Genomic DNA, 19,146 nt, shown 5'->3' with positions numbered 1-19,146 from the left:
GGGGACCGTGAATGTCTGTACAAAGGTTCACTGACATCCTTGAAGCCTCTGGAAACCTGGTCTGAAATAGAAGAAAAAAAATACATGATATCAAAGTTGGGTGTCTCAATAAGCCTTAACAAAAATCTGATTGAAAAGAAATGATCAGAGATATAAAAATTTGTTTAAAAAAAAACTGTTTTTACTGTGACAATATCTTTAATGTGGATTGTTAATATGCCTAACTCTTTTCAGATGCTTACCATTAGGCAACTAACTCCCCAAATTACATAGTTAAAAGGATTTGTTGGATTTGGGTTTTACAGGGGCTTTAAATATATTTAAGCCAGGATCATAGTGATGGACAGACCGAAAGACTGTCATTGCCTTCCCGAGAGCCGTAGCTTTGCTGAAAGCATTGGCATTGGACATCCAAATAAAAATAAAGCACTGTCACTGAATGCTATCAGGAAGTTCTTGAAGAATTGATGTTTTTGTTTAATGATATGGTTGGTCTAAAAACACATGAGCCTCCACTGCAATCCATCATAGACCAGCAGACACTGGATTGGTCTTCAAATTGCATGAGGCAGGTTTGAGTGCTGGAAATTTCCTGCAGAGTAACAATGTACCTGCATGGGTGTCGAACAGGATCATCTGTTGGTTCCGAATAAACAAATATACTGTTATGTTTTGCTCTCTATTTCAAGTGTAGAAGAGCTTTTTCAGCCTGCGAGGTCTGGTCATTCACAACAATGACTACCTGCCATGTTTTCGCCCGGCTGGATTTTGCCATCTGTAGCCATATAAGAGTTGCAACATGATAGTTTGGTTTGACGTGAGGGATAGAATTTTTTATTTTAAAAGACAGCAGTAGGAGGGATAAAAACATCTTGGACTCGCTGCAGACCCAGAAATTCTCACTTTGAAAGACAATGGTTGGAATAAAGTCTACTGATACACACTGTGATATTTGGAAAGGGCGACACAGACATTCGCGACCGCAAATTGTCTCCACTATATATGCCCATGCATTTCTGAGACGAAGGTATTTCATCCAACTGTGCGAAAACCAGCAACTTTAAAAGCCTCCTGCATTAATGTTTACAAAAGTATGGCATGGCGGCGGCGGTGTTGTGTAGGAGAGAAATAACAGCAAATAACAACTAGGAACCTGCAACTTCAGCAAACGACAACAGTGGATACACACTGCTGTATACAGTAATGGCTGGATTTTTTTTTTTTAACCTTTATTTATACAGGTATATCCCATTGAGTCCGAAGACTCTTTTGCAAGGGAGACCTGTTCCCATTTACACGTTACCATTCACACACACATTCATACACCGATAGCAGGCTAACTATCGACATTCACACGAGGCAAGGTGGGTGAAGTGTCTTGCCCAAGGACACAACAACTATGACACAGGTGGCAGGGCGGGGATCGAACCTCCAACCCTTTGATCATCGGCCGACCCACTCAACCAACTGAGCCACAGTCGCCCAAAACACTTTTACACAGTGTGGATACCCACACTGTGTAACAATAGCAAATTCACGCTGAAGCAGGGCAGCAGGTTAAGAGTGATATTTGGTGACATGTCACCCAGGTTTATTTGCAAGACAGTTAAAAATCATAAACACCGATAATTACCAGCACAACCAACATGCCAGCAGCTCTGGGTAAGACTGGAAATGAATGTATTGTTTCCCAGTGTGAATATTCCTCCCACAACCAGAAACTGGGGAGAAGGAGATATCTTTTTTCCTGTGATGTGGGAGATGAGGCACTAACAGAGACAAAATGCACTAAGAGGATACACAGCGGTTCCCTTTCTCTCAGATTTCCATCCACACCACATATTTTTAGCTGTGCTGCGTACTTAAATCAAAACATCTATTTTGTCTTTTTCTGGCAGGCCTGCCATGATGTCATACAGCCCCGCTTTGACACGTAAGGCTGTCAGCGCCGCTCGCAGATGGTGGCATGTGGGCACATTATTTTTTTTTATTCCACCAGGAACATACAGAAATGGGTGCTAAAGCAAGTATCATATCTATAATGCACAAGTACCCAGAGAAAATTAGTAACCTGTACTAAATGCAAGTAAGTTTTTCTGGCAATGCATTTAACTGTCTGAAGCCAGGGATATAAAGGTCATCCTGCAAAACAAATCAAATAAAAAAATCAAAGGTAATTTAAATCAATTTTTGACAGAACGGTTCTTAGCAGAAATAAAAAAACACACTAACGTTCACAGGCCACCAACTCTCCACAAGGTCTCCTTTAAATCAAAACGAAAGCACCTCCTGGACGTACAACCTGATGACGTTGCAAATCCCAAACCTCGGCACTCTGGTTTGTGTCTTTGAAAGAGTATGATTTTATATCCTGCAGAACTCGCTGTATGTCTCTGTGCAATCTTTCTCTGCTTTAAATTCAGTTGACATTTGACATAAACACAAATGTTGGCATGTGATAAAAATATAGAATTTTAACATGAGATCAATTTACCTGCATATGTTTGTCTTTCCTGTTTCTTTAGTGTCTGTTGAGTATATCGGTTGTTTCTATTTCCCTTTCCATTTCCATTATATTCTATAACTTTATTAGCAGGGTTGCCTTTAGGGGGTGGGGTGGCTGAATGGATTTGGGGATTCAGATACTATACACATGGTCTTAGACTGAGCCATACATATTCAGAATAATTTCTAAGCAGTTGTAAGCAACTACAGCTGCCACTGTTTACTCATATATGTATTGATGTAACAACCTGCAATTAATGATTTTCCTGGCAATTAACTCCAGACATATCATCCTCTTTTAAGTTGATATGGCAAAATTGTTAGCAAACAGTTTCTTATTTATACATCCAGGGGATAAGCATAACCATTATCATTCGTTTGGAGTCTTGTTTCTTTCCACCTGGTGAACGGTACAGTCAATATTAACTGTGTTTTGGTCTTTGCCAACTCCCGAGGGGAATATACCATGGCTCTTAAGCAGCTGCTAAATGATCCAGACCAGAGAGCTAAAAAACAAGTTGAAAATCACTAAAAATACTTTCACTATACAATACATTAAGAGGATGTGGGATAGAGGATTAAAACATGTTTAATGTAATGACACACCTAAGTAAATACACATTCCACCACTATGAAAATAGGAACAAACAGTGAGTGATGGTGAGAAAATATACAAAAAAAAATACGAGGCTTCATTTGAAGGACTTGTATAGATGTGTCCTGCAATATTTCATCTTAAATTTTAATATACAGTACTTTTTACTTATAAAGGTGGTGATTGCATTTATAATGGGAATGGTTCAGTCGCCTATAAGCCTATAGCCTGTTTGAAAAAAAAAACATTAATAGGCCTACTAATATGTAACATTATTAGAACATAATTCAAAATTGATACACCACGCGTCAAAAGCCACAATACATTTTTGTGAAACACTTTGTTTCTTATATTTGTTTTCCCCCCAATCAACTCCTGCCTCGTGACGTCACGCACTTTCTCTGCTGCGCTCGCGCTCCCCCCTCTCTCGAGCTCGCTCTCTCTTTGGGTCGCGCGCTCTCCCTCACTCGCACTCTGCGTGAAACAAAGTAGTGTCTGCGAGAGCCCGTAGGAAGCGAAAAGAGAAACCGTTGATAGGAGAGAATGGGGCGACTGAATCCACACCAACAGGAGGAATAACAACCCATTAAAAGAGTAAAAACAACAACAAAGAAGAGCAAAGACGGAGGACCTCGCAGGGGGGGAACGAAAAAAACTTTTCGGAGGGGAAAAACTGTTACAGACTTGAACACAACCGCCACGTTTTTTTAAAACATGGATACACTTTTCTCCGTATGCCTGGGACTCCTGTTTGTCATCTCCTCAGTTGTCTCCGGCCAAATACCGACAGGTAAGGAAAAACAGCATCGAACACTCACAGTTTATAAAAGGTTTCGTGTGGGTTGAAAGCAAAGTTGGGACGATTTCAGAACCAGTTTTGTTGTAAGTGTATACGCGAGTGAATTCCTGACAGGTGTGTATGGGTGCTGGAGAAAAGTTAGCGTCCGTGTTGAAAACAGACCGTCGCGTGCCCGTTTTGTGGCTGTTTTCAAATTATGTTGAATGTGTAACGCAGGTTTGCCTGGCGTTATTTTTGTGTTGCCGTTAAACACTGCAAAATGTGTTCTGACGTTGTAGCCTGCTATGCGAGTCGGTTTTGTTTGTATATTCAGTATGTTTGTAAAGTGGGTTGCTTTTGCTTGCACGGATGATTAACACATACCTAAAAGGACTGGATTGTAGACTCAAACTTAGAGGTTCTAAAAACAAAGTTGCAATATTTTTGTTCGGGCTTTTTTCTTTTCTTTTTTTGCGCATGACTCCGAGCAGAAGATTTTTCAGGATTTCAGGTCTACAGTGAATAACACATACAGCGTTTTGCATGTCGTTACCGTTTAACAGAATGCATTGTAAGGGGAGTATGGAGCTCGTAGGACAGTGTGGAAGAAACATCGTTCACCACTCCGCGGTGCAGCCTCGGCAACAGCGCATGGATGTAGAAAAAGTTACTGTATGCACCGATATACCCCTTACACAATCCTAATATGCTATAACAGCGATTACTTATGCTATATTGTGTATGGTTGTTCAAATGATTTGGATTTTGTAGGCTACTTTATGGTGTTTTCATCCTGTGATTGCCTCGATAAAACCTCCGGACTCCCTTTTAACGCATTTAGAAAGCTACTAATATGTAATAGGTGTCAGCATATATGGTTTATGATGTGTTTATAAGTATTGTTGTAAGTCTTTTGCTCCTGTGTTGCCTACATGAGGCAGTGGTCGGTTCGCAAGCGCCGCGAGCGTTTTTTTTCCTCTTTGCAAACCAAATGATCTCTCTTCTTCTGTTCCAACTTTTATTCGCGCTGCATGCAAAATACAGACCAATAGTCATATACTGCATGAAACCGTCTGCATGTCATTATTTTTGGAAGCCTAAATGCATTAAACTAATGGATATTTTTCCGGGGACATATGAAACATCTTTCTCGCGGACTTCAGCTTGTTCACGGACCGCACTTCAAACAGTCGCAAAGTGTTCGTTTGCTCCCTTTTCATAGCCGAGTGTACTAGTCTGCAGAAACACGTCCCTGTGCGGCGAGAAAGGCTTTCAACGGTTGAATACTGCTCGATGCGCTCCGGGACGATCATGCCAATGCAAAAGTCCCCTAATAAATGAACTCCAGACGGGAGTTATCCTTTAGCTGTGCTGCTGCAGGACCGATCGGAGTGTACTCGTATATTTGCTGCATCTCTCTCTCAAACTCTCTCTCTACCTGGGTCTCTGTTTGAGTGTCTGCTGTGCGTTTTGTTTCTGCATTTAAGCGGTTGTTCGTCTCTGAAGTCCATCAACACACAGAGAGTGAGAGAGAGAAAGAATCACACAGCTGTTAAACAGCTGACCTCCAAAATCATACTAAAGCCATATACGGTCGTAATAAAGAGACACATCGTTCTCCCATTGAAGTTCTTGAAATAACCAGAAATAGTACAAAAGCATCGTTTTCTGCCTCGGCATTTGCTAAATGATTTGCATAGGAATTACACATTAATTACCATTTCATCTGTGAAGGTGTTAGTGCCCCCCTCTCCGCCTCCCTTGTGGCCATTTGGCCCTCCGGGTAACGTGTGGAATGTCTTTGAGGCCTCTTAACGAAATCGGAGTGCTGTTAATTTGCAAGTAAATACTAGTGTCTAGATGCTGCTTTACAGATAACGGGAGGAGGTGGACTAGACTATCATTAGTGTGGAAACTAAAGGGGGTTAAAAAAAATAGAGAGCGAGCATGCATTGTGTTGTGGAATCAATACATAAAAAACGAAAAAAAAAGCCAGCAATAGCGGTTTAAAAAATCAAATCCAGCAAAAAAGTTAATCTAATTGCAGTGAAAGGACCGTATTTCTAGGGATTGTACGGACTTGAGAAAAAAGAAAGACATGATTAAGGAGACAAATGTGTAGAGCACTTTGAAAACAAGAAGTTGTATTTGGTACAAAGGGAGAGCAGTGCAGGGCATGCTGGATGTCAGAACAGTCATTGTTATCGCGGCCAGCTGTATCATTTGGTCTCTTCATGTTTAACGGAGCTGACACGGTTAAAAGGCACATGGTTAATATACAGCCAACCAATGTGAGGTATCATCGGGAAAAAGTGGGCATTATTTGACGCAATCAAAGAGAATGGATGACGTGATGCAGCGTCACTGAACACTGAAAGGAAACAGAGGAAAAAATCCATAGCAAGGATATGAAAACTTTCTGTCATATTAAAAAAAAAAGTCACTTTGAGATTTGTGTTCAGATGTCTTCTCTCTCTAAAGTCTGTCTCATTTCACTCTTTATCTTCCAGTTTCCCATTAGGAAAGTCAAGCTATAAATTATGGCATTTGTATAAATCTGCCTTATCGTGCTGTTTTTTCGGCAGTCTTGTTTTTGCCTATCACTTATCACTATAATAAATATGTGTGTCTCAGGCCTTTACAAAGTCACTAACTGATTTGTGTTCATTTGACAACTTTCTAAATCCGTCTCCTCTCTGATCAAGCCGTGACACAGATTCCAGGCGTCTTTAATCTTAATGAAGTGAAATAATTGTTTTCCATTAGTGTCTCCAGATGAATTAGGAGGGCTGCCTCTGCTATACTCAACACCAACATCTGAGCTGCTTTCATTATAATTGCAAATTATTTTAGTATTTTCAACATTAGAAACCAAGTTGGTTTAATTATAATTACTTTTCAGCTCCAATTGGAAGACGGAATAAAAATGTGTGTTTTCCCTCAGAGAAAGGGGAGAGAGTGATAATGAGAAAGAGGAGAGGAGAGGGAGAGGACAGGAGAGGGAGAGGAGGAGGAGGGGAAAAAAACAAGAAATGCAACCATTGGTTTTTGGCCGTGGGCATCTCCTCCACTCAAGAGACTGTGAAAACGGCAGGAGGGCGTGTTTTGTGTGTGTGTGTGTGTGTGTGTGTTTCTGTCATGTCCTGTGTGTGTGTGTGCGCACGGAGCAAATGTGTGTGTCAACTCATGTGTGTTGCTGTCACTTGAAGAGAAAGACGCAGGCCGATGCTTTTAGGCCCTCCGGAGGACAGTGGTAGAAAAATGAGCATGTGCACTGTTTGCCTCTCATTTAGATTCATATGAAAGTGCCTCTCCTCATTCTACTCGTGCCACGTACAATGGCACCAAATCAAGAGCTTGTTTTTATTTATTTTCTTGTTAAAAGTAAAGGCTTCAGTCCGCTGTCCTTCAGATCCCTCTTAATGTCTTCACTTCAAATCAAGCGCTGCCTTGCTCCAAAGCCAATCTGTTTATACGGTTTTCAATTTTGTGATAGATTTAAGAAAAAATAAAAATCCATCTCTTCGAAAGCACAGGCTCATTTCTTCAGGCACACAAGCGCGTGTGCAAAATGTAATTAATCTGTTGAGAGAATTCATTAGCTAATCCCTCATTAGACTTTCTGCGTGTGTGTATGTGATTGAGTTTGAGGTTTTGTGTTGAAAAATGGATATGCGACACATAGCCAAGGCTCAACCTTTTAGCCTCCTGCTGTCATCAGAGAGTTAAGAGCGAGAGCATTACATGGTTGGCACAGGTTGTGCTTCAGACTTCTGTACACAATGCTGTGCAATGAAAACGTATGTATCATGACAGGATTCCCAGCTAGTCACAAGAGAAGTTTCCATTCAAATGGCGTCAAGATCATTTTTGAGCTTTTGGCAGAAAAAGCATGAATTGGCACGCATCTCCATCAACTATCTCTATGATGTGACAAGATGAATCCAACAGCAGGAACACATCATGGAACATTGTTGCGTCTTCCCCACATGTGCTAGAATTGAGATTGCTTTCATCATTGCTTCTTCTGGTTGATTTGAAAGACACTTTTCATAACCAAGTATGTAAAATGTAGTTCCTGTTTTTTCAATTGAACAATTTGCTGTCATTCTCTGTTTGAAATCATTTCAAACTCAATTTCCTAAGGGTTTGCACTGTAGATCAGATAGATGATGATGTCATTTCCATTGACTTTATTGAAGTAATCAGGACATTAAGCATTAAAACGAAATTAAGCATTGTCTTCAAACTGCCAAAAAGTGGCGAAAAATCCCAATCGCAATTTTGTTGTCCACAAAGGTGACATCATAAACTGCTTGTTGCTTCCGACCAATACAAGACAAGTAGCAAATCGTGACATTTGGAGTTTACTTTTTTTTGTATCAAATCTCAATGTCCCTACTTTATACATGTGCCTACTGCCTTGTTCTAATTAGCAGCTGTTATGGTGATGGAGAGGGGCCTCCATCTTGAATTGAACTGGCCACAACAACAAGATGTGTCCATGTCTAATCTGAAAACCCTGCTCTTTTTATGCTATTTTTGGGGGGAACGGAGAAGAGGCTTGTAACAATGCAACAGTGAGTGTGGCAGCATAGCATTGCATGCTTTTTCTTAAGTGTAACAGGCAGGGACTGCAATACAAATGTTACCATCAGCCTTATTGCATATTCCCTTTCTTAAATATTACCAATCAAACAAGCTCATTCTCAATATGTTTCTGGTGTTTCTCCTCAGGCATTTCATACCAAAATGGACATTTCCATAAGAACAGGCAGGTGGTAAATGTACCTAATGTTATGGTCAGGATTATCATTTAGATACTGGTACATGATGGGTGTTAAATCATCAAGTCAGTGAGCAGGAAGTGAACCAAGAAAAGTGTTAATGTCCCATTGGAAAACCAAGGGAGGTGGTAACGTCCAAAAAAACAAATCCCCTATTACTAAAATATCACATCCCAGATGAATGATGGTATTGGTCCAGTATCATCAATCTCTGCTCTGCCCTGTTTGGCTCTGGTCACAGCTGTCTGTACATGAGGGCCTTGAAACACACTGCTGCCTCACACACACACACACACACACACACACACACACACACACACACACACACACACACACACACACACACACACACACACACACACACACACACACACACACACACACACACACACACACGGACACACACACACGGACACTTACACACATCGTTGGATAATGACGGATTAAGTAATCAACACTCTCCGCTGATTAATTACATTACAGTACACATGCACACCCTCTCTCTCTCTCCCGTTCCCACACACTCACACAGACAGACACAGATGTGAGCAGCCTCAGCACCAGTTGTGTAGTCTAGTGTGTGGTGATGATAATGATACATATAATGGGGACAAAGCTGGTGGTGTGTGTGTGTGTGTGTGTGTATGTATGTGTGTGAGAGAGAGAGATTGGGAGAAGTGGCGGCAGGTGCAGACAGTCATGGGAAAAAAGCTTATTTTTAGGGTTACCATTAGGGGTGAGTTGAAGCAGAGGGTAAAGGTTGAGGATGGGCATCTGTTGGCTAAATAGTGTGTGTTAGGAAAACATGTGCAAGTCAACAGATTGTCCTACTTTTTTAAATACAGCCTTCTGTGTGTGACATGGTAGGTTATATACTTTTTTTTATATAAGTCAATTTACATGATTTCTGAAGTTGATTCGGTTGTCATGCTGTGCAGAATGCTAACAACAACTGCAGCCAATCATAATTTTGCCAGAAAATGATCCGATTGGTCATTTGAGTTCTCTAGTTCCTGCTTCCAAATTGCCGTGAATATGCATTTTCTTCCTGTTTTGATGTGATGACAAATATCCTTTTTGTCTTGGGTGTAACTATTGGCCTGTTGCATGCTATTTCCAATCTAATTCTCTCTTCTTATTCTCTGCTTTGCTCCCGATGGACCCAGCTCACATGGGGCGTTCTGAAAAGGGTGAGTGACCAGTAGCCATCTTCATCTGTCATCATAGTCATCATCGCCGTGGCCATTTTGTCATCTAATGTTTGATGTCAACTTCATTAGTCCCTAGTCTTTTTCACCTTTACTGTCACTTGAAGTTCCCTTTTTTCAATGTGAAGACGTCCATTGTCTCATGCTTAGTTTTATGTGTCCACAGTCATCTTTTAGCCTTCAGGTTTGGACTAACCAATCCCGTTTGACTAACCATCCTGTTTGCTCATTTATTGTCGTCTATTTCACCTTGTGCTGTGCCAGTGTGCAGTGATGTATAAAGGTATTCAAACTATATGTTTAATGGGACCATGAACTATTTGATGCTTGCTCAAAATATTTGATTCAATGCCGCATACTTTTTGGTGCTTCATAGAACTTTCAGCTCAAGTCTACAGCTTTGTTCTAATGGCTACAATGGTGAACCTGAATTGAATTGATGAAATATTTGAAGCCATCTCGCGCCGGTTTTGCTGTTGTCTGTCTTTGTGACTGTGCCAACCGGGCTGTCAGTTAATCTGTTTGCCATGTGCGTCTCGCCCCGCCTGTCTTTGTCCGTCTCTGTGAGGCTAGACAGCTGTCGGTAAGTTTTGAAGTTTCCAGGTGCTGTTTGTTTAGTTGAGCTTGGTCTTTAATAAAGGAGCTCTGAGTAACTTTGATCCTGCAGTAGACTCACACACACACACACACACCTTCACTTCAATGTCCACTTAAAGGTGGAGTCAGCGATTCTGACAAAAAAAATCACCTTCTGTCAAAAACTGTGAACATCTTGTCCCAATCCGCTACCTGTCTGTACTGTGTGTGAGCGGATCGTGAGGAGATATTCACAGTGCAGTGCTCTGCCATTCAGACATACACATACACACACATACACATACACACAGTGTGTGAAGTCACGTTACTGTAGACAGAAATAAAGTGTGGATATACGCTCAGACTTAGGATAATAATAGCGGCGGCGATCCGGTCGCAGCCTAGCTTAGCCTAGCTTAGCCTAGCCTAGCTTTCCCATTGTACAACTTCCCCCGGGCAGAAATAGACTCATAAACTCTGCAATATGAAGTGCGGGGGTTTGGACTGAGCAGCGGACCTTATGACCAGCTAGATTATACGCCGTTCCTTTTATTTGGTGATTTTTACGGGACATCAGGCAGCCGTGATTAATGTTAAACACACGTCCTTCAACTGCTAACATGGTCGCATGTTTAGAACGTAGGCTATGGAACTGATTGTGTCGGGAATCTTACTACCCCCCGAGGTAGTAAAATTTCCGGAACAATCTCTCGCACCTTTCTTCCCTAGTTCCGCAACGGTCGCATTTATACAGCAGGGCGGAGGGCCGAAATTCCAGCATATTCCCGGCTTTCACTGGCTGTGTAAAAGGGGCTACTGACTCCAATTTTAGTTGCCCACTTTAGCCACCACACAACCTCTCCCTCAGTCTCGCACCTATCTCCTACACAAAAACACACACACGAAAACACACACACACACACACACACACACACACACACACACACACACACACACACACTCACTCAAATAAACGTTGTCCTCTCTCTTTCACACATAAACTCTCACAGCGGACGGTCGTTAATGAGGGAGTTGTAGTTTCTTTGTTGTGAAAGTGGCATGTTGGTGAAGTGCACGCAGAGACGCTTCAAGCTGCTGAGACTTCCAGAATGATCACGCTGTAACTGTAGAGCGTGCTATCCCACCAGGCTTAAATTATAAGAAAATCAAAGCAGTTATGTTCATATTTTAACTTCCAAAAAAGGTATCTGGAACTCTATGTGTGGGAGTTAAACACAGGATTTAGAATGCCATGATCCAAAACACAAATTATTTAATGCAAATATCAGGGACCTAACGGAAGCCCGGTGAGGCAGAAAATACTGTCAGTTCATATTAAGCAGGACAGGTTTCTTGAAAATGGTTTTGTCAGGTTCTACATCAGCTCACACTAATTCCAGTAGATTACACTCGGCTCACTCCCTGAGAGAGGATGTATGTGCAACTCCTACAGCATTTGATGTTGTGAGTGACTATATGCGTTAGGAATCAATAAAAGGTCTCTTAAAGGATAGGTTCCACATTTTTTAACGGTATTTTGAAGGAGATTGGATTGATTATCTGTGGACTGTGGATTTTTTTTGTCTATCATTTAACTCACAACCCCAAAGAGATATGGAGTTTTTAAAATTACAATTATGGCAAATCTCAAACTAGCCAAATAATACTATGATGTTGACATTAACACACTCATGTGGATCGACTCTAAAGTGATGTGCTCATCCTAAACCTGTTTGGTGTGCCGTCCTCGGGGGCAGAAACCTTACAGGGAATCTCCAGGTTTTCCCTGTCGTCTCTGTAACCAAACCCTGCCTTTGTCCCGCAAGTTTAGCAAATGTTTGACGTTATTGTGGTCCAACCAAACCCACTGTGAACACTCAATGTTTGGGGGAATTCTGGTGGCTCATTTTGGCTAATGTGTAACCCACCATCCTCGCTTGAAATCTGTCCTGGAATGTGTGCCACCTCACAACACTTCTCCTTTTTTCTCACTCTCTTTTGTCTTCCTCTACTAAAAAACCACATCAGAAAGATGGATTTCTCAAAAATAATCTAAAAAAGGACCTTACATACATGACCTTTTAGGAGCATTTGACTTTTAGAATTCTTGCTAGGGCTATTTTGGCCGGCCTCAAAGCACCTTAAGAGACACTTGAGACAAATTAAGATAAGAATCGTTAAAGTGACAGGTACCATAAGATTGTTTTAAAACTTAACTTTAGGCAATGGTTTAGTCTGTATGTTAAGTAAATGTGACAGCAACGCTTCTTGTGTGTGTGCTTGCATATGTATAAAGATGGAGCCTCTTTATGTTAGCCTTCAGGTGGACTGGATTCATAGACATGGCCAAAGAGAGAGAGAGAGAGAGAGTGTGTGTGTGTGTGTGTGTGTGTGTGTGTGTGTGTGTGTGTGTGTGTGTGTGTGTGTGTGTGTGTGTGTGTGTGTGTGTGTGTGTGTGTGTGTGTGTGTGTGTGTGTGTGTGTGTGTGTGTGTGTGTGTGGCTACAGGCAGTGGCTGGAGTGGTTTCCATTAGTCCAGTTAAGAAGACATCTGTCATGAAGCTGCACTACACACACATACAAAAGTAGCCATAAGCAATCTTTGTGCAGCATACCATAGTAAGTCTCCTGATCTCTCTCTGTGGGTTGCCTCATGATAAAATCCCAGAGGACATTCTGCTCCAGTCACTTTCAGCCACACGGGCAAAGTATGTATTTCCTGATATCAAAAAGGACACCATTTTATTTTTTAGCTGTTCTTACATTCCTTTCTAATAACTCTCTTCTGGACTTTAAGCTGATTTAAGTAGAAAGCTGTAGAAAGCTTTCGAGATACATAAACCCTACTGTGTGTGTGTGTGTGTGTGTGTGTGTGTGTGTGTGTGTGTGTGTGTGTGGGCTCACATATGGATGACCAGTCCATTAAGATTATCATCTCCATCCCCCGACCATGTATCTTCACATCACCACAATACTGCTCCTCTATCTGTCGGTCTGCCTGTTTAAGCAGAGATTTAAGTCATATATTCCACATCTATCGTTTAGCCCATGAGTGATGTTACACTGTTTTTTTAATGCCTATCCGCCATCCTAATCTGTCGTTTGGTCTGTCTGTCTGCCTGCCTGCCACCGGTGTGTGTCTGTGTGTGTGTCCCTCCGGTCTGCAAATGACTACATGACTGCAGACACATGGTCAGCCTGACAGCGATGGCGTCCACATGTACACACCTACAGTCCATCACTCCAACAGACAGGCTGTGTGTGGGAGTCAGTCAGTGTGCAGACAGACATGTAAATGTTGAACATCTGTCTGTCAGTCTCCCGGTTGGTTCTTAGTCGGCCTTGATTTCTGAAACACTGTCTGTGATACATGCAGATTGGTATCATTGTATGCTGAATCTTTGTCGGTTGCACAAAACAAGCTCTTTGAAGACTTTCAATTTGACGCTGGGAAATAGAGGCATTGACTTTGTAAGGCCATGATTTTGTAAGATAGCCAGCCTTCAGCCAAGGATAGTATGTTTTTGTAGCCCATCTATTCCATTGGACGTGGAAGGACTCTCTTCATGGCATAGGCAGAATTTATTCCATTTAAATCCACAATAGAAACCTCACAAAATAGTTTAACTGCGTGGTAATCTTGAAAAGGGCCATTTCGACTGAATCGCATATAGTTCTCAGGGAAGATCACCACCAATGTATAGAGGGGCCAGGGCTGCCTGCTGATTTGCAACTTCACTTTATACCTTTCAAACATTCAGCTGTCAAGATTTATTTCCTATGCATTCATGGAACTAAACAATAGTATTTTCCATGGTTTCCATACATTGTTGGGTCAGGACACCTACTGAGGCCATAATTCCCAGAGGCCCTTGTGTTTTTAAGTGAGCAGCACTGAATAAACCCTTGTGGGAATCACTGACCATAGATGTTCTGCTGCACAGACAAGAGCACTACAGAGTTTTCTTTTTCTTTTTCTTTTTGAAAGGTGCACAGTTTTTCTTTTTCACTGGATGTGATAAGAAGGCAGTGCATGGAAATTCCTAACAAACACTCAACCCCAGATCAACACGTCAACCAACCAAAACACCAAAATAGGACATGTGAGGTTTTCATTGGAAGGTAGCCGTGAGATTCGTATTGTGAAGGAATTTTGTTATTTTAACGTTGATACTAGTGTAACACACACACACACACACACACACACACACACACACACACACACACACACACACACACACACACACACACACACACACACACACACACACACACACACACACACACACACACACACACACTCCCCAGCGATGTTGAAACTACGCAGACTCCACTGTGTCTGGTTTGGAGTCAAGTGAAATCCTTCAGTTTAGTCAAACAAACTCTCCTCTTCTCTCATATTCAAGTCCGACTCCCTTCTTTTCTCCCCTACAAGCTTCTCCTAACGGTTTTACCTCGTTGCTCCCTCCCTCCCTTTCATTGGAATTTACGGCCCACTAACCTAAACAAAGCAACACCATGTTTATCAAACCCTCCCCCCTTCTCATGTAATCCTTATTCCCCCTCTCTCCCGACTCTCTACCTCCTCTCCTCCCTGTCTTTCTCCAGTTTCACTGTTTTCCCCCACAACAAGATCAAGGGTGGGAGTTTGTGTTTCCCAGATCCAGACTGAATGGTGTCATATTACATGGATAAAGTGTGTGGATTCTGTTTAAGGGGGGGGGGGAATTGTACTGTGCATAGGGAGGTGCACACAGGGCAACAGAAAAGCAACATGGGAACAATTAAATAGGAACATAAGAAGAACAATAGTTATTTTGGAATAAGATAAAAGTGAGTTTAGTTCAAAAGCACGGTTAGTCATTAGGGCTCTTGGCAATAAAACCTCATTCATTAAGTTACAGACATTTTGAATCTTTTGCAGACCTACATTTGGTCAACAACAACTGACAGTCTAACCAAATGTTCAACCACCCAATCAGCCAACGGTTCAGTGTCCTAACCATTTGATACTGTGAAAACATTACAGAAGTGAATGGCCTCAATTGATTATCATGTTAATTATCAGTCTACCAATAGTTTTTCTGTATTAATAAATGCAATGGTTGTGCTATAAACTGTCAGAAGTGAAGTACAAACTCCCATAACAATTCCCTAAAGCAGAAGGTGACCTCTTCAAATAGCTTGTTTTGTCTGACCAACATTCTGAAACCAAGTGATTACAAAAAAGATCCAAGAAGAAAGTCGCTACAATTGAGAAGTAACTACCAGAAAATTTAATTTTTTTGTTTATCCAAAATAACAAAATTCCTCGTGATTTTCTTCAAACATTCCCAGTTGAGGTCATTTATTATATTGCTGCCAAACAAAACAATGGTGTTTCTCCATGTTTTATCGGAAATAAGAAGAAATTCTTCTCCGAGGTGTCACACTGGCACAAAACATTATCACCCATTCGTCTCTACCTCGCCCCCTCCTTACCACGTCAAGGTCTCTCTCCCCTCTGTCTCTCCCTCTTTTTCACTGTCTTGCTATCTCTCTCACACACTTTCTGGAATGCTTTTGTTAGCGTTTTCTCTCTCTGCTCTGTTCTCAGTTCGGCCAGATTTACTCTGACTCACACACACACTAACACTAGCCCCCCGCTCCCTCCAATGAAAAAGTCTTTGTAGAAGAAACTGTCTCTTTGTGTTAGGTGGCTAGGTTAACTGTCACCATGTCTATATTGGGCCAAAGGTAAACAAAATGTCTGTGTGTGCATCTTTAATTTGTGTGTTGGTCGTGTGTGCGCGTGAGCCAAGCGAGCTGTCTTGTTGGAGTAACGGCTAGCAGATACAGCTCTACCTCCCCATGACACAAACTGTCCCATGCACTCAACCTCACACACGCAGACACACACTGCTACCTTAACACACAGCGTTGCTCTGTCTCGCAGGGTTAGTCCACTCACTACAAAGGGAGCTATACGAAGTTAAGTGCAGGTCTAAAATTAAGCTCCTTCAGTCTGTGTTTGTTGGGTTCACAATGGAGAAAAACATTAGTTGTAGTTTTGGCACCGTGAACTCAATGGAAAATCTGTAGATTACTCTTCAGTTTCAAGTTCCATCCATCTTCCTTGGATGTGATTAATCGAGGGTCGTTTAAACATATTTCAGCGTTACCATTAACTACAACTCAATTATTGATGTTCAATCAATGATACATATACAGTGACATTATACACAACTTATTCTGAGCAATGTCACGTTTAAATGTGCCGTAGCTGCAGTCTGTTCTACTTTGTACTTCTTGTAACATCGCCCTTGAGCAAAGCACTAGACCTATTTAGTGCCACCAATGCACTGGCCACCATTAGAAAACTGTAGTTACAGTGGGACAGCCCCCGAGCGGCTAACCTTGTGGATGTATAGCAGTGTGGCTACAAACAGCATGTCTGCTCAACACAACCGTTCCCTGGATAACTAGAGGTTAAAGTCAAGCCAGGAGCTCGCCAACTCCCCTTCTCCTTCTGCCGTTTGCTATCACACCTCCCCCATCCAAACACACGACACACACACACACACACACACACACACACACACACACACACACACACACACACACACACACACACACACACACACACACACACACACACACACACACGCACACACACACTCCAGAGGCTCACATACCTCTGGATGGAGTGAGAACGAGTCGGCCACATGTGGTTTGGGTTAGCCACGCTTTCCCCTCGTGCAGGCCCCAAACTAACCACTTGTACTTAACCACGGCGAGGTAGATGTGAATGTCTCCCATACAGCGTTATGCTGCTGTGTGTGTTTGCCTCTAAATCTTTGTGTCTGTACATGTGTCTGTGTCTAGTGCGTTTGCATGTCCCAGCCCCAGGCAGAGTGGAGTAGAACGAACAGTGAATCAAGGTTAGTGGTCCAGAGAGAGCAGGAGAGATTGGAGAATGAGGGTGGGGAGGGGAGTGACTTTAATTGAGGTAGCAGAAGAGAGAGAGAGAGAGAGAGAGAGAGAGAGAGAGAGAGAGAGAGAGAGAGAGAGAGAGAGAGAGAGAATGACGATTTTTTTATTAACTTAAAGGTGATTCTGGAGAACGCTTGTTGACAAAATCACTTTTGTCAAAGTTAGTGATAATCTCCTCACAATCACCTGTAAGTAGTGTGTGTGTGTGTGTGCGCGCGCTGAGAAAAAAAATATCTGGTGATGAAACACAGCCTAGGGTCTGTGAACCTGTATGTAAACAAAGGGGACCCACCATAGCTAGCAACATGCCTGTTTACAGAGCCAACGCTGTGCATTAACACTGGATTTATTTTCAGTGCACATACAGTATGGACAGGTTTCATCTTTACTGGTGATGGTGTCGAAAGCTTAACAACGTGGACTTGATAATACAGGTCATGGCATGGATTTTATTTCATGTAGGTTTATAGGAAAATAATCTGTTGTTAAAAGATCTTTCTTCTGTTGCTAATAATAGGCTTAAGTCTATTTATACAATGTTGTTTTTTTCCTTTTCTCCCATAAAATACCCAAGAGGATTATCCTGTACTTGCATATGGCACAACTACTAGTGGTGGTGGGAAACACTGGCACATTTACTACCAGACTCAATTTGGACATATATGAGACCCTTTCTCAGAATTTTTTTTTTCAGCTATTATGCACTAAATTAAATGTATTTATGGATATTATAATTACTTTCTACAAAATCTGCTAGGAAATAAAACCCCAAATTCTACACACTGCAGGTTTAAGCTTTCTTTGGATATACCGATGATTTACTTGATTGTTCCTTGATTATTCATGGCCCCATAATTTCAGAGATGGTAGCACCACTGACTCTAAATACAAAACACCTTGTATTTCATCAGTATTTCTGCTCCTTAATTTAGATCAATGGAGTAGAATAATAATAGAACGCTGAATATTCTAGGGGGTTGAAATGACCTCTGATGTGATACGTTAAAGTTGACTACATGAAAAGACTACTGGATATAAATATGTCAAATACTGAATCAGATTTTTACAAGCGTATCTACTTACAGGGGAAACAACGAAAACTGCATGTAACTCGATCCTCAACTTCTTCAATGTTAAATAGTCTGGTCTATCTTTAATATGTATGACGGTTTTTCCTCAGAACATAGGTCACGTTCATAATGCTTTTTCTTAGAATCTGCAAATATTCAACAAGCATTGTTGCTGGCAGCCGACGCATCCTAGACCGGAGCAAAACCTGTGAGAACAAATGGGAAAAGCCCAAATCATTCTAAATGACACTGCAAACAAAGACAGCGCTTAACAGAAAACATATATATATTTTTTTTTTTATGTTTTTTTTTCAGTGCACGGCTGTTATGACAACCGCAGTCTGTCTTGACTTCTTAAGTGAATTGTAAATCATTTTTTCTTGGCCGCTGCAATATCAATTTAGCGTGTTATTAGAGTATAATGAAGCATGGCTCTAACAAACTTAAACCTAATGTATCTTTGGGACTGGGATGTCATTTTTTTTCTTTGCTACTGGCTTCTTTTCCCAGTAAGCTAATTTAGAAAGGTTTCTCTGTTGTCACAAATATATTTATTATATGTGTGTTTCAAGGAGGATTTGTAGATGGGAGGAAAAATCACCATGTGAAATTGTTTTAAAGCTGTGCTCCTGACTTGTGTGTGTGTGTGTGTGTGT

General features: G+C 41.5%; 1 protein-coding gene across 3 annotated transcripts in view; it reads left to right on the top strand.

The window, feature by feature from the left end:
- Positions 1 to 3,588: 3,588 nt before the first annotated feature.
- The window catches only part of ptprk (protein tyrosine phosphatase receptor type K), a 110,199-nt gene continuing 94,641 nt past the window's right edge, over positions 3,589 to 19,146 (top strand). For all 3 annotated transcript variants that reach the window (XM_080047445.1, XM_080047444.1, XM_080047443.1), the window contains exon 1: positions 3,589 to 3,890. In XM_080047445.1, coding sequence (XP_079903571.1) covers positions 3,815 to 3,890 — 76 coding nt within the window. In that variant the 5' untranslated portion in view covers positions 3,589 to 3,814. The remainder of the gene's footprint in view (positions 3,891 to 19,146) is intronic.

The sequence above is a fragment of the Ammodytes marinus genome (assembly GCF_949987685.1).
Source record: "Ammodytes marinus genome assembly, chromosome: 19".
Lineage (NCBI taxonomy): Eukaryota > Metazoa > Chordata > Actinopteri > Uranoscopiformes > Ammodytidae > Ammodytes > Ammodytes marinus.
Note: the sequence above shows the minus strand (reverse complement) of the source record. Positions and strands in the feature narration are given on the sequence as shown.